Below are 22,794 nucleotides of genomic sequence, written 5' to 3' on the forward strand. Positions count from 1 at the left end.
CTCACACAGTTGAAGTCTCCTACCCCCAACTAAGAGCCAATGGTCCCTTGCCAGGAGGCAAGGGACCATTGGCTCTTAGAGCAAAGTCAGGGTTAGTGTGTTAAAGAACTCAATCTGATGCAAGTTTGGGGTGTAAATCGCAGTAATTGGGAGAGGCTCTCCATCCAACAAGCACTCAACCACAGCTTATCAGCCCTCTGGAAACAAGCCCTCAGCCACAGCAAATCTGCCCTCTGGAATGATCTTGGTACGCTGCTGGGGACGAACAACACCAGCACTCCCCTCGCACAGTCAGAATGCATGGTCAAATGTATTTGTCCCATCCATCTTTGACTACTTTCCAAAGCTCTGGCCATGTTAGGTGCATTTCTTGTTGACAGGCAAAGTGTATGTGCTGGTGTTTCAAGTAAACATGTGTATCCCATTTCTCTTTGGTAGGGAGAGCCATTCCCCAGAAATTTCTAGTTAAAAAGTTAAAGTGTACCACTATGGGTCAGACAGGTTCCCTCAAAGTCACCAACTAGGTGTGAAGTCCAACCCCGGAATGATAAGCTATGTAATTAAGCACCCCCCCAATCCAATGCGACTGTGTCTCAATTTTACAAGCAAGCTCAGTGTAAGAACAGTCGCCACCCCAACTCCAACCCCCAGGTGTAAGGCCTCAGCTGGCCAACTCCCATATAACCAGCATGAAACATTTGTAGTAAATGTTCAGTCCTTCGTTCCTCCTTCAATATGTCAAAGCAGATGTGCATAGCAGGCAAGAGTCCGTTCCAATGTGGCTCACTCCTCCAAGCCCCTTCATCAGCTACTATTGCTGTACTGTCCGCACAAGTCCCAGCAGCCCTTAGCTCCCTTACATCTGCATTATGTGAATACTTACATGCTGTGTTCTGTGCTCACTAGCAAGAGTTAACTTATGTCACCTGCTGCCCTTGGTTTTAAAAATGGGCCTCTATGGCTATCCGAGCCAGAATATTGCTATTCTGTCACCAAGATTATCAGCAGGTTCCTGGTACAAGAGAGATACCTTTCCCCGGCTGTCGGTTTCCTGTAAAATATTCACCACCACCTGTGCCATTGCCTCTGCTGCCTCCTCTGTCGTGGGATGGCCCCTGGGCCTTCCATGGTGCTGCTTTTGTGGGCAGCAATGTTCTCATGGCCCATCTTCTGATCCCTGTATCGGCGACATGCTGATCTATTTTGCCTGTAGAAATTACCATGCAGCCAAAGAGGTGCCATTCTCCATGAGCATCAGCATGGCATAGTACATTAGGGCATATCAAAGGTCCAGTGAACCAAGATGTTTTTTGATCTCTGTATAGTTTGAGCACTGGCGCTGAAATTTAGTAGTGTAATCAGGGTAGATATTAACCAGATGTCCATTCATGGGCCAAGGCCCCTAGGTGTGGGCCATTCATAGTATTGGGTCCTAGGCTTGAAAGTTGAAAAGTTGGGCAACAATAGTTCAGGGTTGCTCATCTGACAGGGGCAAATAGGCCCACTTACCAGAGAAAAATATGGAGAGCTTGTCTTGGAGCACCTTCTGGGAGAGCCAACTTTCAGCAAACAGTTCAGTGCTAGGGTCTTCCTCATGTTCCGGCATCTCCACAGTTTGTAAGTTTTTGAGTCTTTAGTGCCCCTCTGCATCCTCCACACGGAGCTGAAGCGTTTCTTCCTTTTGCAGGCCCGTCAGTTGTTTCTGCAGCTACTGGATATGAAGGTGTCATGTTGTGAGTGTCAACCCATTGCTGTCAATGCGGCTTTCTGTGGGCTACCCTTAAGAGGTTGCTGTCTAGCTCCACAGAGTATATATTTGCCTCAAGAGACATCTTTCCATTCTTGTATAGCATTCAGGATGGTGTCAAACTTATTGTTGTGTGTACCTAATGTGGACTCACTGTGTCTTTGCAGTGCATCTCGCTGTTGCGTCTGGAATCTTGAGCTATTTAGTTTTGCCTATCGTGATTGAGATCATAGTAGGAGCATCAGGGTCTCTTAGGAGTGTGCTGGTGATGCACTTACACCAATTGGAGAGGCAAAGCATAGCAGTCTGGAGGGCCACTGGCAGCAAGGGGGTTAGGGCGAATTGTGTGATATACTTTGGGTGCTCCCTTGGTGTGCCGCAAGGCGAGGATATTACAGCTGTTTGGGGGTCAACTCTAATTCAGACTTTTAGCACCGTTACTGCTTCACTTGGACCCGGAGCCCAATTCACACTCTTCAAGCTGGATAGGGTCCCGAATTAGGTGCAGGCACCCAGCCCGGACACATTGCAGGCTCCATGCCAATGGGGCAGTGCTGATGCTCTAGCCTCGGTGTCCTCTTCTGCAGCCTCTGTCCTTCAGCTGGACCGCCATAGGATCCCAGACACCCATAAACCACCAGACCAGCATCACAGTCAACACCTCACTCTCCAGGCCGACCCAGCTCCAGGGTGGCATGCTCTGGCTCCCACACAGCTGCCTGTTCAGGCTCCGGGCCCAACCACAGGCAGGAGCAAGCCCCTTAAGTAAATGCAGCCCCACCATGGGCCAACAGGGCACTGGTTGTCTTGATGTTTGGGTGAGTATAATTGGCAGATGGTGCATTTGTTTAAATACATCCTCACAGCTTCGGTATGGTTGCGGTTAAACCAGTCACTCTGAAATTCTGCTATCATGTTTTCTTTGGCTGTGTGTGTTGGTAAGTGTAACTGAGGCAACTCTATATTGTCTAAGTTCTGTGGCATGACAGGTTTCCCTGTAGGTGCGTGTCAGTATACTAGGTCATGTGTGGTTTGCGTGCAGCCCCTGGCTACCCATTGCTCCTTCTCATCAGACAATACAGTTTTCTGAAACTCCCGCAAGAACAATCCTGCAGTTTCTGTGCAAGGCTTGTTCTGTGGGGGATTCTGCCTCTGTCCATTGTAAGGGGCGTATGCGTACTTCCTTAACTGTTTCATAAGCTGCTCTTTTTGCATACTGGTCAGCAAATGCATTTCCCCGGTAAATGAAGTTCTTGCCCCTGGTATGAGCGGTGCATTTAACCACAGCCACACCTTTAGCGCAGTCATGGATCTTTTCCCCCTTCTTGAAGCTCATGGGCTAGGAAGGTAGCTCGGTTTACTAGATGGCACCATACTATTTTTAATGATGACCTGGAGAGAATCAGTTTGTATCCCAAATACGTTGTGCAATCAGTGTGCTTTTGCTCTTTTGTATGACTGCAAATACTATTCTGCTTACACTGTCAGTGGTGCCCCCATGACAATAGAAGTGCTTCTGTAGATGGCAAAGGCCACTGCCTCTAGCACCTGCCTGCATGAAAAATGACTCTCCATGACTGATTCTAAATGCCCACTGTAATATACAAGTGATTTGTGCCCCATGTCATACTTTTGTGTCAGAATTGCTGTCACGACTCCCCTATGCTGTGGCTGAATAAGAATTCCTTTTTATAGTTGGGCGTTCCTAACATGTGTGAATGCATTATCTCTGTTTTGAGCTTGCAGAAGGCATTGTGCATCCCAGGCATCTATGCCAGCTCCTTGTGGCCAGCCTTCACCTTTTTTATGGTCTTGAATAAGGGGGCAACAAGCATGCTGTAGTAAAAAAAAACACTGCTGTACATAGTTGCATAGTCCTAAAAAAGTTTGCAGTGGTGCCATAGCCCTGATAAAATCTGTGTGTTCTGGTCTGATCTGCCAACCAGCTGCTGAGATCAGCTGACCCAGGTAACTAACCTCTAACCTCCTGTGGTACATACTGCATCTTCCCCTTCTCTGCTTAGTACCATCTCTCAGCAAGTATAATCAGGAGTGCTATCATGACCTGATGACATAGGTCCTCAGAGAGATTGCATATCAAGATTTCGTCAGCATACTGTATCAGGGTGCTATTCGATTGGAACTTAGCAAGGTCCTTCCTTAGTATTCCATCAAAGATACTGGGAGACTCACGGTACCCTTGCAGTAGTCTCTGGTATAGCAACTGCACCCTTCGGAAAGTGAAGGTGGTCAGGTACTGTAAGGAAATGCCTCCTTGGCATGGTTACCCCCTAACTTTTTACCTTTGCTGATCCTACGTTATGATTTGAAAGTGTGCTGGGACCCTGCTAACCAGGCCCCAGCACCAGTGTTCTTTCCCTAAAACTGTACCTTTGTCTCCACAATTGGCACAACCCTGGCACTCAGGTTAGTCCCTTGTAACTGGTACCCCTGGTACCAAGGGCCCTGATGCCAGGAAAGTCTCTAAGAGCTGCAGCATGTCTTATGCCACCCTGGGGACCCCTCACTCAGCATATGCACACTGCCTCTCAGCTTGTGTGTGCTGGTGGGGAGAAAATGACTAAGTCGACATGGCACTCCCCTCAGAGTGCCATGCCAACCTCACACTGCTTGTGGCATAGGTAAGTCCCCCCTCTAGCAGGCCTTACAGCCCTAAGGCAGGGTGCACTATACCACAGGTGAGGGCATATGTGCATGAGCACTATGCCCCTGCAGTGTCTAAGCAAAACCTTAGACATTGTAAGTGCAGGGTAGCCATAAGAATATATGGTCTGGGAGTTTGTCAAACACAAACTCCACAGTTCCATAATGGCTACACTGAAATCTGGGAAGTTTGGTATCAAACTTCTCAGCACAATAAATGCACACTGATGCCAGTGTGCAATTTATTGTAACATACACCCAGAGGGCATCTTAGAGATGCCCCCTGAATACCAATCCGACTTCTAGTGTAGGCTGACCAGTTTCTGCCAGCCTGCCGCACACCAGACATGTTGCTGGACACATGGGGAGAGTGCCTTTGTCACTCTGTGGCCAGGAACAAAGCCTGTACTGGGTGGAGGTGCTTCTCGCCTCCCCCTGCAGGAACTGTAACACCTGGCGGTGAGCCTCAAGGGCTCACCCCTTTTGTTACAGCTCCCCAGGGCATCCCAGCTAGTGGAGATGCCCACCCCTCCGGCCACTGCCCCCACTTTTGGTGGCAAGGCTGGAGGAGATAATGAGAAAAACAAGGAGGAGTCACCCACCAGTCAGGACAGCCCCTAAGGTGTCCTGAGCTGAGGTGACCCCTGCCTTTAAAAATCCTCCATCTTGAGTTTGGAGGATTCCCCCAATAGGATTAGGGATGTACCCCCCTTCCCACAGGGAGGAAGCACAAAGAGGGTGTAGCCACCCTCAAGGACAGTAGCCATTGGCTACTGCCCTCCCAGACCTAAACACACCCCTAAATTCAGTGTTTAGGGGCACCCCAGATCCCAGGAAATCAGATTCCTGCAACCTGAAGAAACAAGGAGGACTGCTGACCTACAAGCCTGCAGAGAAGGAGGAAGACGACAACTGCCTTGGCCCCAGCCCTACCGGATTGTCTCCAACTTCGAAAACCTGTACCAGCAACGCATCCGACAGGGACAAGTGACCTCTGAAGCCTCAGAGGACTGCCCTGGACTAAAGGACCAAGAAACTCCAGTGAACAGCGGCCCTGTTTCACTTTCAAAGACTGCACGCTTCCCGCCGCAAGCGTGAGACTTCACACTCTCCACCCGATGCCCCCGGCTCAAGATCCAAAGAACGACCACCACAGGGAGGACTCCCCAGCGACTGCGAGCCCGTGAGTAACCAGAGACGACCCCCCTGAGCCGCCACAGCAACGCCTGCAGAGATTATCCAGAGGCTCCCCCCTGACTGCAACTGCCTGTAACAAGGGACCCAACGCCTGGAATCAACACTGCACCCACAGCCCCCAGGACCTGAAGGAACCGAACCTCAGCGCAAGAGTGACCCCCAGGCGACCCTCTGCTTTGCCCAGGTGGTGGCTGTCCCGAGAAACCCCCCCTGTGCCTGCCTGCACCGCTAGAGTGACCCCCAGGTCCCTCCATTGTTTCCTCCCTGAAACCTGATGCCTGCTTTGCACACTGCACCCGGCCGCCCCTGTGCTGCTGAGGGTGTGTTTTGTGTGCCTACTTGTGTCCCCCCCAGTGTTCTACAAAACCTCCCTGGTCTGCCCCCAGAGGATGCAGGTACTTACCTGCTGGCACACTGGAACCGAAGCACCCCTGTTCTCTATAGGCACCTATGTGTTTTGGGCACCTCTTTGACCTCTGCTCCTGACCGGCTCTGAGCTGCTGGTGTGGTAACTTTGGGGTTGCCTTGAACCCCCAACAGTGGGCTGCCTATGCCCTAGAACTGAGACTTGTAAGTGTTTTACTTACCTCCTAATCTAACCTTGACTTACCTCCCCCAAGAACTGTTGATTTTTGCAGTGTCCACTTTGAAAATAGCTTATTGCCATTTTTACAAAGACTGTATATGATATTGCTTTTATTCAAAGTTCCTAAAGTATCTAAGTGAAGTACCTTACATTTAAAGTGTTTACTGTAAATCTTGAACCTGTGGTTCTTAAAATAAACTAAGAAAATATATTTTTCAATATAAAAACCTATTGGCCTGGAGTAAGTCTTTGACTGTGTGTTCCTCATTTATTGCCTGTGTGTGCACAACAAATGCTTAACACTACCCTCTGATAAGCCTACTGCTCGACCACACTACCACAAAATAGAGCATTCGAATTATCTAATTTTGCCACTATCTTACCTCTAAGGGGAACCCTTGGACTCTGTGCACACTAGTTCTTACTTAGAAATAGGAAATACAGAGTCAACTTCCTACAGGTACTGACTGTCAAGTTGCAGAAGAATGCTAAAAAACGCATTCTTGATGTCTGTCACTAGGAAACAGTAGACTTCTGCGAGTATGTTAGTATGATGGAGGGATCTGTGACCACAGGGAATTCCTGGACCATGGTGTCATTGAGCATGCGCAGGTCCTGCTCCAGGTGCCAGGTCCAATCTTAGTCTTTTTGACCAGGAAGATTGGTGTATTGCAGAGGGAGAGCACCATGTGGAGGACATCCTGATCAACAAGTGCTTGTATTCTGGGTGCTATACCCTTATTGGCTTCCTTGGAGAGAGGGTACTGACCCACCCAGGGAGGGATGGACCTTTTTTTGCAGTGGTTTGGTGATATTGATGAGCCCCACATCATAAGGTTCCTTCACCCATAACCGCGGTACTGCTGACAAGTCTTGCTCCTGCCATGTTACCAATACCACCATGCACAAAAAAAGCCCCATTCTACATTTCTACCGTAACCGAAGCAGCAAAGGTAATTTGAGGCACCTGGATAGTCACTGAACAGCTGGTCGTTGGTTACCTCCCATATACTGAGACCCGGCGTAACGAAGATGTACTTGCCCACATGGCATTCACTTGGTCAGTGGCAAGCAGGAACCCTGTATTTGGGCTGCACCTTAACGGCAACCAAGCAAAGCAGCATCTCCTCTTGGGGTTCCATATCATTGTGACCCTCCAAGCAGAATGCTAATTCACGGGGCAGCTGTAGCCTTCGACCCACCAGTTCCAGTGCATTATCAATGATTGTGAGGACAGCGCTAGTGAAGGCCATCTGGCCAGTGGGTGTCGCCCTTATGGGCTGGTCTGTGCGGCGTGGATGGGTTAAGTACATGGGCCTTGATGGGGTAACCCCAAGGGTCGAACAGATCATTGTCTCATCTTCTGAGAAATGGATGGTCATGTTTAGTTTGGCCATTAAGTCTCTTTCTAGGAGATTAGTTGAGGGTGCTGCCTCCCACGTCTTTCTCCAGGGCTTTTGTGAAGGGAAGTCTCATGACCATACCCGAGAACCCCTGCGTGTCCATGGAGTTTTTCAATAAGGGCACAATCCCTTCCTTTCAGCATGATTTTGTTGCCCCTGTGTCACCTAGGAAGCTGTAGGGTGTTTTATTTACCAGCACTGTCATGGTGGGTTCATCATTCAACCTGTTGAGTCACTGACAACAGATGAGAGTGGATGTGCATATGTCATTCACTGGACGCGGAGCTGACCCATGTTTGCTCCGTGGCTTAACTGGTTCTGGGAGCGGAAGCGGGGTTGTGACCCCCTCTCGACTTTGAAAGTTCTCTGTACTACTTCCACAAATCCTGACACAATGTGCTTAATCCTTTCCAAACCTCTGCATCGGTATCCTCATTGGTGCCATCACCTTCTGTGCCATTGCAGCTACAGCTGTTCTGACCAGGACTGCCTGCTCCCAGCTCAGGGGTTTTGCAGTAACGTCCTTGTTCCATCCCAACCACTTCTTGTTCTTTCTCTCTTTCCTTGCTTTCTCTCCCACATGATGAGGCATTGCTGCATTTAGGGGGAATTCCAGTCGGGATTTCCCCTCCTGTATCTGATGCAATCCTTTGCCATAGCCATGTCCTCTGGCTCAAATGACCCTCCCTTAGGCCAGGACTGGTCAAATAGTTTCCTCTCCTTAGTTCAGTCTGCTCGAAAGTTGCAGAAAGGGCGTGCAAAGATTTCTCCTTCGTCTCTTGCTACTATCTCCCTCTGGATCCGTCAATTGTTATGAGCTCAGGTCCAGCAGTGCCCACTTTTGTCGTTGGGTCCCGGAGGATTAGGACCCCTTTCCCACATCTCGGCTAGTTGTATTCCTGCCCAGAACCGCAATCAACCTCCCTGTCACTCGAGTATGTTCACTGGATTAAGTGGGCGTGCATGTTCTTCATGCCGCTCATATTCGATGGTCTGAAAGTGATGGATAGGGGGTTAAACTTAGGAAAGCTCTAGCGCAGGACTGGAGTGGTGCTGTGTGTGCCTGGGCCTTGTTGGTCTGTCAGTCTGTCATGCCTGGACTTAACAGTTAGTTGTGTAGTAGGGGATCCTCCAACTCCTTCAACTGGCGGATTGGTGTTACCTAAGATGGAGATAGCAGGCATCAGGGACAGCACCTCCATTCCTGCATATGGTGGGGGAAGGTGAGGACCTCTTGCGGGATAGGATTATCGGTCAGAGCAACTCAAAGATGGCCCATAGTTCTTATAGTGCTTCTCTCCTGTCCTTCTTATGCCCTAAGTACTTGGTACTTATGTGAGTCCTCGTGTTCAATTATATTAGTGTCAAATGCTCACCCCTGTGGCCAGGGAAAGGTGTGTGCTTCAGTGTGTGTGCACAATTTGTTGCAAAACTTGTTACGTTTTTTAGCCTTTGTGGGGAACCTGGTTTGCTTGTGTTTTAGTGGAGATTCCATGATAAGCTTGTCAGTTTTTTTTAGGGGACAGTTATGCTTCTAGTGCCTCTGATTTTATGGAATCCTAAATTGTACATGTCTAACTTTTCTGATTTTAGGGAATCTTATGTTTTACTCTGGTAGCCAGGAAATATATACACAGGGATTGTTATTTCTATTCTTGCAGTGGAGAAATATATTTACGGGGATAGTTAATTCTAACTACTATAAACTCATTGTTATGTACAGATACATCAACATGAACAATTCACAAACACAACTTACAATGCATATTAAGGGTCACAACCTGGAAGAAAGTGCAGTTGTTAGTTCAAACCATTATGGACTTTGGCATCAAATAGCAAATTTTACTGTACCAATAAGTATTGATTGTGAGAAATAGCAACACATATATATATAGCATGAGTCATCGACAAATAGAACATTCAACACAAAACACAGTTGCATTCATTTACCAGCACCATTATATCAAAGATGCATCAATTTTCAAAAAAGGAGGAAAAAACTGACAGAGAAAAAATAATGACAGTTAAGAAAATACCTTAGCCCTCTCCTAGCACATGCTATTTTGTGATCAGGGGAAGCTCTGCTCAGTACTCAGGACTAAGTGAGTCTAATAGTCTGTCAGTATCGGCTCCGGGACAAAGATAATAATTTATGCGGGGGAAAAGGAATAACTCGACAACCACAGGCCCTTCTTGGCCAAACACAAGCCACACTTAATCTCCCATATCCAAATCTATTCCCCTAATGTCTGAATCACACCCTATATCACACCGGGGTGTTATGTGTACCATCTGTGTCACACCCAGTAGTCCAAGCAAACGAGTCTCAACCCTGTTACACCCAGGAGACAAGCTTACCATCTGTGTCATGCCCAGCAGTCCAAGCGAATGAGTCTTAACCCTGTGTCACACCAGGGGACAAGTGCACCATCTGTGTCACGCCCTAAGTGAATAAAAACAAACAACATTCACCTTCCCTAGCATGCTTTCAAAAGAATGTGACTTCTGCTGGAGCGCCTCTGAGGCCACCGTGCGACTACTCAGTTTGGACACATAACATAGGTAAAGTGCCAGATTTATGTCAGTGACAGGATGCTCAGGCCAATTTTTTTACACTTTTTCCTAGTTTGCCATATGCCAAATGCTGGACTAAGGCTCTGCTATAGTCTCTTACCCTCTGACAGCGGCTTCAGGATGGACCTCTGGCCCCCGGATTTATCAGAACTTCCAATTAATTGTGGCGTCTGCTCACTTTTCCTTGTTGCGCAAATGTGAATCCGTCCAGGCGGGTCCCCTTCCTTTGGTCGAGGTTGAGTCTGAGAAACCAATCGGAGCCTGGCTGGCTCGCCAAAATGTTGCTTGAATGTGAATTTACCTTGGAAAAAATGCAAAACAAGTGGCACTTGTCAAAACAGTAACAGTTTGTTAAATTATAGATTACAGATGGGATAACATTTACAGAACTGGGGTCTGAGAACTGTCTCAATGTACAATAGTTCTGAGTGGTGTTTTATACATTTCTCTCAGTACCATAAAACAATGTAAACTTTCCTTTCTTGGTCAAAAATGGGAGCAGTTTTCTTTGAGTCATCAATAAGGCCCTGATAACAAATGCAGGTGGGCCTCAACCTTTTGTGGAAACAATGAAGGCCAGTGGCTAATGTGTCCAAATGTCTGGCCTGAGGGGCACATGATCAGAGTGTGTTACTGTGCGTGTTGTGTTCGTATTGGCTAAGTGTTCCTAACTACATGTGCCATCTGACTTTATGGTGTTGGGAATGTGCCTACACCTCTGGCCATGTAAGCTTTATTGGGGCTAATCTCCTGGGATCATTGTGGTGTTGCTGTGCCGATATGTGGGACTGGCCTGAGTTTCCTATTTATGTGTTTGTTTGCTGGCTACGTGCTGCTCCACCTATGATCTGTTAATCAGTAACCTCAGGCCTAGGTCTCAGAGCCTGCCTTCCCATGTACTTTTGAGTCGGGGATTGACAGAGAATTCATGAGAGGTGAATCTTGCAATAGGGATGCAATTTTGTTCTTACCTGTGAACATATCATGGTGCATATTGACACTGATTTTTCCAATATTAACATCGACCTCACTGGATGGTGGCAGGTCTTGGCCACACCCCCTACCAAGATGTACTTTGGTGCTGTTATGCTCCAAAAAGAACCGCAGTCCTTAAAATTGTCTAAGGTAATGTGGTCCTGGTAGTCAGTGTCCATGGTTACATTACGCAGCTTGATAGTTACATCTTCTTAGGACAATACCTTGCATGTATTGTGGAGATTATGCAACACAAGTTGGTTTTTCTTTTTAGGTTCATTTTGGATGTTCAAATTACTTCTATAAGGATAATGTAAATGTACTAATGATATAGAGTCATGGTATGAATTAATAAGAAAACACATGCCAACTGCTGGTTCATTTTACTATAGCTTTGAAGGATTTTCTAAATTGAGCAAATGCACTCTGTTTATAATAATTGAAATTGTTTTTTTTTTGTTTCCCTAGGGTTGAGCAAATTGCTGCTCATATGAAAGAAGTTGGCGATCAAGTTTGCTACATAAAACATTCGTTGCGCTCTTTAGATGCTCACATAGGCCACTTGCAAGACCTTTCAGCTCTCACTTTGGATACAATGAAAAAACTCGCAGCTGAAAAAGCTTCAGAAGCCAGTAAGGTCAAAAATGCATTTTCTCGAGAGATGAGCATTTCAGAAAATTTAGGACAAAATATTGTTAATGATGACCTCCTAATGAATTCAAAATGGAAGATTAGCATTGGAGATTTCTTTGGATCTCCTCTTCCACAAGACCGGCATGACACTACAAACAATACTTTTCTCACTGTTCCTTCATGGAATAATGGAAGTGACCTTTGTATAGCAGATCCAGAATTAGAAAGAGGGCATGATGCAGAGCTCTCAGAATCCCACATTAACATTCGGAAACAGAATGGTTCAGCTAAAAGCTTAAGACTTTCAGTCCCCAGAATTCAATTCTTTCTTAGCACTCCATCAGAACCCAGTTGCAAATATTCACAGGAGTCTCAATTACCAAATGAGGAGGCTGGTATCTCTAAAGCTGTAGAGGATCAAGTGGTAGATGGTAGTGCATTAGTGGCCAGCAGTTTGAATACCTCTAGCTTCAGAAATGATCTGTGTGCTGTTGATAGTAACACTGCTTGCCATGCTCCAACGAAAATGTGCATTGCTAGTGGTGGACATGTTAATATGGGTTTTGTAGATGATGAACATTGCGTGAACAATCACAAAACTGATGAGAACAATAAAATACACATGTCGGATCACCAGGTCTCTGTCCATTCTAAAAGTCTGAGCAGTCGTGAAAAGACAACTCTTGTCTCTTGCAACCAGACATACCAACACACCTCTTCCTCCTGTGGTGATGTACACAATAACCTATATTTAAAGGATGACGTTGAAGACTGTGTTGCCGGACATGCAGAGGAAGAAAAAAGCAAACCTGTTAATGGCCCAATTGAAAAGGGAATCCTACAAAGATTGTGGACCAACTACAAAACCTCAGGTGGGATTTTAAATTAATAGATTTTTTTGGTAAATTATCTTGCAAGTGATACTGCTTATCTGGTATGTTTTCTCATCAATTCTGGTTTAGAAAATGTAAATTTATAGGTCATAATGACCTTGCAGGGACTTTTGTGTTTGAGAATTCCGTTCCCAATTTGAACTGATTTGTTCAAAAGCCTAATGGAACTAGTATTTCTGTCAGAAGGCATTCGCCCATAACATTACTGTGCACGCCAGGGCTCCGTTTTTTAGTATCCGAATCTGACAGCAGACACACACATCAACCCAACACACTTTGACCTTGGAGAGCGCATATAGATTCCCTTCAAATATAAAACATTCCTCAGTGTAAAATAGAATTGCTTTCTGGAAGGTGCCTGCATGCAACCTTTCTCTTACTTTACCTTCTAAGTTTGTAACATATTTTTTATACCAAAGCTTGCATTGCTGCAAGGAAGCAGCATAACAGGCGTAGGAAATGTATAAGAAGAAAATAGCCGCAACTCGGGCTTTGAAAATAAAAAAAAAGTGTCAACATAGGAAGCAGAGAAAGGCACAGATCACACAGAGGCATGTCACAATCATTCTGTGCATATTTGTGCTTGCCTGTGTTTGCATGCATTAGCACATTAACCAGCTGACTGAGCTAGATATGATGAAGATGTCAACAGCACAGCCCCGGTTCTGCTGTATATGAGATCATCTCATCCAGGCATCGAGAGCTAGAAAGTACTGTGGTTCTCACCACAGAACTTCCCTTTTAAGGGCATTGGGCCTGATTACAACTTTGGAGGAGGTGTTAATCTGTCCCAAAAGTGACGGTAAAGTGACGGATATACCACCAGCCGTATTACGAGTCCATTATGTCCTATGGAACTCGTAATACGGCTGGTGGTATATCCGTCACATTTGGGTCGGATTAACACCTCCTCCAAAGTTGTAATCAGGCCCTAAGTGTCAGGTTGCTGGGGGTGAAAATCCCAAGCATACGGACACTTTGTTTTGCGAATGATGAACAGCGCACACAGCACATGGACATCATCATAATTTGGAAGTGAAACCATCCGGCTTTGACTTTTAACTGTAATTAGTGCTCAGGGTCCAGTTCAACGACCTCTTCACCCCGGGCATCCCCCCTCCAGCATTGATCTGTATGGGAGCGGTAATGTTCTAAAGGAGAGACTCTCCCCTTTTGAAAGGTACCCCTCCTGAAAGGATTCCAGCTCAGGTATTTCTTTCTGAAGGATGATCCCTGAATAAAAATCCACCTTGCTAGACCACCAGGAAATATATTGTGGGAGAGGACCCCTACCCAGCATAAGATAGTGCACTCTTGCCACAAAATTTCCACACAGTCTTTCTGCCCCCTGAAGAGGGCAAATTGGGATGAGTACCCCACCAAGTACCCCCTCCCACTTGTGACCATCCTAGGGAGGCAGAAAGCCCATTACACACTAGGGAGAATTATTTTAAAAAAATAAAAAAATAATGGGGTAAGCAGCTAGTCAAGCATCAGGCTGCACTCCCACCTCCGGGAGCCAACACTGCCTTTCTGTTGCTAAGGGGGGATAGTTTGGGGACTTTAATCACCTCGGGGTGAGAGTGGCAGCACGCTTACAATACACCAGGGATTACATGAGTAGAACAAAAACTATTGGGTTGAGGAATTAGCCTTTTCTGGCATCAGGCTGCACTCTTCCACCCGGTGGGCATATTGTGAGCAAACCTTCAAACCTGCTGTCCCCTGAGGACAGAAAGTCTGCCAAATACCAGGATGAAAATGTATAAAATAGTTGGAGTGGAGGGCCAGCTTGTGATGCAATTGAGCCACAACCCATTTTCCCCTAGGGAAAAGGCAGCTTTTTGGCCTCCTGGATAGCAGAAAGGCTCAAGACGCTAGGGATTATATATGTAATGAAACTTACAATTGAATGACGATTCCAGTGTCCTGAACGATCAGTTCTGAGGGCACACCCAGAAAGTGTTCACAGCCCCAATGGTATTTTGTGTATCCCATTTCTCTTCGGATGAAGTGAAAGTGGACCGGTGTCTCTCACTAATCTCTATGACGAGTTAGGCTAATCAAGATACAGAGATCTATAAAAACCCAGCTGATAAAGCTCTTATATGCAAGGGTTATTTGTAGATGTGGGGACTCTGACCCTGAAAACAGTAGACACACACAGCTATCAGTGTTTTATAGTAATAGGCTATTTATAAAGTACAATGACTATACAAACCTTGTTTCAGAACCCCTTTCAGAGGATCATGGGGCACGCCGAAGGCCCACATGCTTGCCCTATGCCCTCAAGCATGGTCCGGGGTAAGGTTCTGAGTCCCACTTCCTTGTCTACCGGTAGTGGTTATGCCTCATTTACATGAGGCAACATTCGGGTTAGGCCATTCTAGTGAGTACAAGTCTTAGAAGTTCTGAAATGGGTTTTAGAGGTCGCATTCCAGCACTGTAGCATAGGCAGACCGAGATCCACTTAGTGGTCTGTGGCTCGGCGATTAGTCTTACTCTCTCCCACTGGAATTGCGATATGGAAGATCCCAGGAGTGTGCAGCAGTTTTATGTCACCAAAGACTGGAGAATATGCTGACAAAGAGCGGTAGTGTTGTCGCTACTGGTAAGGTGGGTGGGCGTCCACGGTGCTCGCCGGTGATGCAGTAAGTTTCTCTGATCCCTACAGCAGGACTTAGATAGCCACTTGATCTCCACTGCTCGAGTCAGTGCTCGGAAGGCACAGGTCAGAACCCATGGTTCTTCATGATTGCCAGCTGCACCTGCAATGGCCCTCACTCTTCACAGTGGTGCACTAGGGCAATGGCCCTAGCTCTTCATGGTGGCCACCTCTGGCTTACTGGGTTGGCAACTTGGACAGCACACACAAGGCCTACCCGATCACTTGGGCAACACTTTACTTCACAGCGGCCCCCTCTGGCATACGCTGTAGCCAATTTGGGCAGCACACAGGTTAACAAACCAATCGATATGGCAACACTTTACTTCACAGTGGAACCTTCCATCACATAGGTTTGCCAACTTGGGCAACATACTGCCAGATGACCCAATCAGTGCGGCAATGCTTTACTTCACAGTGGCCCCTTCTGGCATACAGGTCTGCAGGCTTGAACAACATCCATGGAGACAGCTTGATTGGTGCAGTAGTGCTTTACTTCACAGCATCTCCCTTTGACATAGGTTGTCACGACTTGGGTAGCATACAGGCCTATGGCCCACAGACTTTGGCAGTACAGGGGTGGACAGCCAGATCGGTGCAGCAGTGTTTTACTTTACTTTACAGTGGCCCTCTGTGGCATACGGGGTTAGTGACTTGGGCAGCACACGGGTGGACAGCCAAATCGATGTGGCAATGCTCTACTTCATGGTGGCCCCCTCTGACATTCAGGGTTGCCAACTTAGGCAGCAAGCAGGCAGATTTTCCAATCGGTGCAGCAGTCCTTAAGAGGACAGTAGACCTCACACTTTGCTTCTGTAGTCCATTCCACAGGATACTCAACTGGATCTCACTCCCTCCAGGCACTCTCCTCTTTCTCACACGGCCTTCTAGTCTTGGTAGACAGGCAGGCGCTGGTGCTCTGTGGCAAGTAGTCTTGATTCTCCTGGATGATATCCCCTCACCCTGAAGGGAGGTCATTAAGCCTCAGCCCCCAACCCTGGTCACAATAGGCAGAATGCTTGCTGAGCTTCTCCATGTTGTTGTACAGCGACCATTGACTGCTTTGATGGTTGACAATTGGGGAGATCCAAGCTCCCCTTTATAATCCATTTCCAGACACAGATGTCATATAGTCTTACTGTTTGAGATTTGTGTGGTAGGTGTTGCTTCCTTTGAAGTTCCCAATCCTGCGTTCTGTCCTCTATCCAGGACGCAATCTGTCACAGCAGGAGAGACTTCAACCTGGATAGCCTAAGCCACCAGGCCATGGCCATGGGAGTGCCATGGGAGTGCCTCAGGCGTCACACCTGTCCAACTCACTGATTATATGACTAACAAAAATGTACAAAGGGTCCAGCCCTGCTATTTATGATTCCCTGCCTCTACAGTGTTACCCTTATCAGCCCGTCCTCTTTCTGAGATGTGCCCATTTAACCCTGATCGTTGTCCTTTCCAGAATCAGAGTCCTTTCGAAGTGCTCAAGAGAGCCTGGCTCTCCCTTCCTCTACTGTGTGTCTACCACAAATGCACAAATCCATATGGGAAGGCTCCTCACTGCCACATTCCTTTCCAAGGCCCTTGGTTTCCAACATGGAACCCTTAGGCCTCAAAGTATTGTACCACTGACAGGCATACATACAGCACAGCATGCACCTTCAACCATGTGTGCGCTGCACAGCACTACATGCTAACATGATGTAGGCCAAAGGCGAGTTAGCACACAGCAGTAGAACTTTACATTAGTGGGCTGGTACTGATCATCATTACAAAAAACATGGTATGCTGTCCCCACATCTCTCATCCTACTTAACTCTTGGTAAAGTCAGTAGCCATTTAGTACTACAAGGGTAGTGCTTTTGTTGCTCCTCCAGATCTCACTCCATTCTGTTTCTCACATTTTCCATGATGGTCTGGTAGGCTTTCTGAGCTCCATGAGATGGACTATGATGTGTTAACCACCTCAATTCTCCACCTAGAGGTGCAGAAAGGCTACCAGGAAAGAAATGAGAGAAGCAACAAGGTGGGTTACTGGTAATCGTTGCATCTGGCACCCTTCACAGGCACCAGAAAGTATTTCTGCCCCAACTTGGAGGAAGAATAGGGGTTCACCCCATGTTTGCCAGCCCATATGTGAAAACAACTGCCAAAGAAATTTCAGTGAATTTTCACTTGCCATGGGGAGTGGCTGCAGTATTCAGGTTCTATGTCAGCTGGCAACCAAGAATCCCAGCCAATCCTGGGTATGTCTGAAACCTAGCAATCCAGGGGAATCCAGAGTGGTGTGGCATGTTATTGATACCTGCAAGTTTTCATACCAGATTGTCCTGAAAATTGTAAAAATATGTGTAAAACAACATCCTGTTTTCTCACAACTGAGATGGCTGCAACATTTCAACCCAGGATTGGCACCTAAGGAAACTTACAAACACCAATATTGCAGTTACCCACAACACAGAAGGAAAAATCTTGATAGTTCTTTTTTGAATGTTTAATCATTTCCTGTCATAGATGTTAAGTCCAGCTACAAAAGTGGGGTACTGGTTTTAGCAGAATCATGGGAATGCTGCATGGTAGAAATTCTGTGGATCACCAATGATCTGGAGCTTCCCCTCAAAGAAATGTGAGGAAAATCCAAGATTTAAGCCAAAGTTTGATGTTTGTAGTGTATTATTGGTGAGAAAACATAGTGGGATCCATGCAGGTGACTCCACCTTGGACTTCCCTAGATGTCTAGTTTTCAGAAATGTCTGAGGTTGGTAGGTTTCCTTAGGTAACTACCATTGTTACCCACATTGCTAGAATGAGTGAATTTGGAAAGAAAAAGTTTGATGTTTCCTTGTCCCATTCTAGAACCGTACCTGTCACAGGTCATGGGCCCAGCCCCACAAATGGGTACTGTTTGTATCAGGTAAATTATGGGAAGGCAGAAAAATACAACATCTGTTATTATCAACTGAGTTTCTCTTCATTTTTGGCTTCTACATGTAAGTCACTGTGCAAGAAAGAACACATTTTGCAAAATCCCTCTGAATCACATGTGATTAATCACTCCAACTTGAGAGTTGTCTGAATAACCACTATTCCTAAACTCAGATTCTTGGGTACACTTCAAAAATATATAAATATATTTTTTATTAATTAAATTGTATAATATCAATTGATGCATGATCTGTATACAATAAAAAATAATTATAAGCTACAGTTCTGTTGATGTCTCTGGGTAGGGTGGGTTTTTAGACAGCCAGTAAACATTAAGTATCCCTGTGACTGAGAGAGTTGGACCGCTTTAACAGTATATTATCTATGTAGATCAGCCATCGGGGCAAAAAAGTACAGATGTAAACTGTCACGCGTTTCTGGTTTTTCATATTTACTTTCATTAGTGTTAGATTTCCACAGTATGGTTATTTTGATAAACCAGTGATGGCTTGCAGAGTTTCAAATGTTATTACTTTTCAGAAATGTTTATGGGATTCGCTCCCTTTCCCCCACAAACTTCAAGCAGGTAGAAATTGCCAAAACATTTTTTCTAAAAGCATTAAAGAGGATATTCTTAGAACAGCAAACCTTTTGTTCATGCCATTAAAAAAAAAACAAAAAAAAAAAACTTTCTTTTTTCTCAGAACTTTTTTATCATTTGAAAAAGATTGCTACACTTTGACTACTTTCTGAGTTCCCTCTGGGGGTATCCACAAACTCTGAGCACCTTAATAATCCTCAAAATGTGGTAGAACAAATGCAAATTTGGCCTGAATATTTTTTGTGGGAAAAAGTTATGAAGGCTTAAGCGGAACGGTCCCAAACATCAAACAAAGAGCTTAGAACTTAAGAGACTCCTTGTGGATAAACACAAACCCACATTGTTTTATGTTCTATCGAGGCTGAGTATGCTCTATCCCATTGGTAAGCTAGAGGTATAGAAGACGAGCAGATAGTTTTCTGTGAGTGCAATGGTGTCAAGGTCAAAGGGTGAGCCCAGATATGGAGGTTGCAGTAGAAACTTAAATACCCAGAGTATATATGTACAGTACACAGGACCTCTAATTCAGTGGGGTATCTTTGGTGCAATATGCAAGAGAAAGATTACTGAGCTGGGAGCTCTGCAGATTGCAGCCAGAGGATGTATTGTGGGATCGGCTATTAAAGAATATTCGTGAGTGCAAGTTGCATTAAAGGCAATGTAAAATATAAGCATTCATTTAAGTTGTATATGTCTTGCGGTCATCAGGGGTATTTGGATTGAGTGAGGTTGAATAGGGGTTAGAAAAAGAGTATCTAGAAGTAGAGTCCTAGTAAGAGGAATGGTTATTTATCATACTTTGTATTATCTGTGAAGCTGATTCTGCTTCCATTTGGTATCAGGATGGTTACTTTGGGGAGATAAGAGAATTGTTTAATCAGTGGTAAGTGGCTTTAATGAAGAATGAGGTGAGAAATCATGTCTCTCAAGTTAATTATGCCTGTGGACGGTTGAGGCCTTCTTTGGACAATCAGTTTGTGTGCAAGAGTTTTGGTGTAGCTGGACCAGGAGGTGTCAACAAGGACTCACCAGGCCCTCCTTTCTGGTGTTTTTGTGTGATTTCTCCCGACAATTTTTGCTCCATGATTGATTGATGTAGCCAGTTCAATTTTTCAGCTTTTTGTGACACTCTGGTAGGGAAACAAATGTTCCTTTTCTTTGTTACTAGCTTCCTTTATAATATGGGAGCTTTCACTGACTAGTACTACAGTTTAGTGTCTTCCCAGGATCCAGTTTTTAATATATTCATATTTAGTGAGTATGGCTCTGGGACAGTTCCCTCCTGCTCTTGTTTGAGTAGCCAGTTGTCTGTCAGAGGGTGGTGTTATTTGAGACTAAGAAGCAAAATTAGCGTGTCAATCAGTGGCGGCTGGCAGAAAAATAAATTAGAGGGGCGCAGGAAACTACAACGTACACACATAGCATAACATACACACATAACATGCACACCAATATAAATATAAAAAAAACACTTAGCTTACTCAGTGTCCTTCAGTAAGTCCTCATTCTGCAGCACGTCCACGGAGCACGAAGCCCACAGCCAACTCCCTCATCCAAAAAAGACACTGCTTTCATGCTGTTAAGCAGCATTAAAAAATAGTCATGATTGGCTGGAGCGGGAAGGCTCTACGCTCCAAAAGGCAGTGTATGCCTGTGCTTTCTCTCTAACCCAGCTATCCAAGACCGCCGAGTTGGAGAGGTTTGAAATGTGCATGTCGGTTTGGCCTTTGCAAGGTAGCCGGCCAAACCATCATGCGCACTTCAGAGGGGCCACTTCTCACTGCTGCCAATCATTGGCAGCAGTGATACACTGGCCCCATCCTGCCCTCACACTTTGTTGGCAGAAAATAGAACGGATATAACATTATTTTATTACCATTTTATTTTTTATGCTTTCTGCACAGCAGTGCAGGGGGGCGACGCTCCTCTACTCGCACAGAGAAACAGCCTCTGGTGTCCATCTATGAGGGTATGTCTGCCGTAAAAAAACAGTAGATGAGCTTTAATGAAGTCCAGTCTGAGACAAGGGTATTTGTAATTGATTAGCGTTTCAAGGTTGTAGTCAGAGCTTTGTGTTTGTGTTATATGGCAGTAGATTTAGAAAGGTCAGGATAGAATACAATCTTTAAAGTGTTCTTTTTAACCGATAGCCTAATAAGATATGAAGCTATGTTTGGGTTTTAATAAGAGCACACAAAAACAGCGGCTTTTGATTTTACGGGGCACATTCGGTAAGACAGTTATTTTATGGAATTGTTAAATATGTAGTTTAGAGGGAAAATATTGATAATCTTTATGCGCTCGTATAAGGCTGGCAGCACATTAAGGGATAAACTTACTCTTGGTGCAAAGTAAGGACTGTGGTATTAGATTTAGGTGTAAAGTAGGTCTTAGATTCACCCTTGTGCAGCACCACCAGGAGTGCGATAACACATTTAGCATCACTAATCACATTCAGGGTCAAAAGTTGGAGTAATCACATTTAGGTGCAAAATGTCCTAGGTACAGCAGCAACAATAGTATGAAAACACTTGTAGGGAAAAAAAATCAAAATCATGATTAGGTGCAAAATTAGCTGTGTTGCAACATTAGCAGAAGCGTGAAAACACATTTAATGGCAAAAAAAGGTGAGTACGAAATACACATTTTGGTGCACATGTACCATTAAGTGCAACGTTGGCCAGAGTGTGGTATGACTTTGAGGAAGGGCAAAATCACTCAGTACAGAGAGAAAAAAGTGGTAGTAAAATGTTATATTAGGTAGAAAAGGTGTGCGAACACATGTGGGTGGCAGGATAGTAAGTTGTCAAATCCCCCTTAGTGCAACATCAGCATGAGTGTGGAAAACATATAGGATTGCAAAACACTTTTATATAAAAAGTAATTTTCAGCAGAACAAATGGTCTCATAGTTGTGAGTAAAGTCCAAATTATGTACAAATTCACATTACACTGCAAAATTGTAACAGCAGTAATGTAGACTTTAGGGGCACAAATCACATTTTGGAAGAAAAGCACATTTAGGTGTAAAATCACATTGAGATTCAAAATCATAATTTGTGCCATATCCGTAGTAGTGTAGACACACTTGTAGTGTAAAAGCACAGGTGCAACAAAACATTTCAGACAAATTAAATTTAGATGCAAAGTCACCCTTAATGTAGCATCAACAGAAGTGTGAAGACAATTATGGGATAAAGAATCGCATTGAAATGAAAAATCACTCATCAGCAGTGTGTAGACCTTTTAAGGTGCAACTTCCCCTTGGTGCAAAGTCAGCCGTGTGATGATATGTCCGTGCAAAATCTCTCTGTACAGAGAGAAGGTACACAGTTAGATGTAACGGATATGCATCACTGTGACATTGCATTTGAATGACTGCACATTCTGTTGCAAAATTGTCCTTGGGGAAATAAAACAGGAGAAACAATTTAAGTGTAAAATTGTTTTAGACACAGAGTCAATGTTGGGTTACATCCCCTTTGATACAAAGCTATAGCATTGTGATAACACGCTGATGAGTAAAAGCACCTTTAGATGAAAAATCAATTTTGTGCAACATTAACGGGAGCCAGGAACCGTAAATGGTGTCTGAGTATTCCTTCAGGCACAGCTCAACAACTTAAAATTGTGCAAAAACGCTGTAGTTTGCCTGCTCCTTGGTATGCCTTCTCCCTCTCCATACTAGGCCATCTGTCAGCGTTACACAGGCTCCCTGTCAAATAGCAGGTACTCTTTAAAAGCCTCTGTATCTGCTTTAAAGCCATTCAAAACAATTGCCCTATATCCCTCTAGTTACTGATTTCTATGCATGCACCCGCCCATTGCCTGCGCCGTTCCGCCCCGTTAGGTGCTACACACACTGAAGTCCCATCATGAAAGCAGAGCCGTCTTACCAGGCAGCAAAACCCTGGAACTCGCCCCTTTTAATGCTACGA

At 45.2% G+C, this 22,794-nt stretch overlaps 1 protein-coding gene across 4 annotated transcripts in view; it reads left to right on the forward strand.

Annotated features, from left to right (window-relative positions):
* LOC138284105 (transient receptor potential cation channel subfamily M member 7-like) overlaps positions 1 to 22,794 on the forward strand; it is a 1,183,984-nt gene that overhangs the window by 963,809 nt on the left and 197,381 nt on the right. For all 4 annotated transcript variants that reach the window (XM_069222537.1, XM_069222536.1, XM_069222538.1 and 1 more), the window contains one exon: positions 11,615 to 12,651. In XM_069222537.1, the coding sequence (XP_069078638.1) occupies positions 11,615 to 12,651 (1,037 nt within the window). The remainder of the gene's footprint in view (positions 1 to 11,614; positions 12,652 to 22,794) is intronic.

Source organism: Pleurodeles waltl, chromosome 3_1 (assembly GCF_031143425.1).
Source record: "Pleurodeles waltl isolate 20211129_DDA chromosome 3_1, aPleWal1.hap1.20221129, whole genome shotgun sequence".
Taxonomy (NCBI): Eukaryota; Metazoa; Chordata; class Amphibia; order Caudata; family Salamandridae; genus Pleurodeles; species Pleurodeles waltl.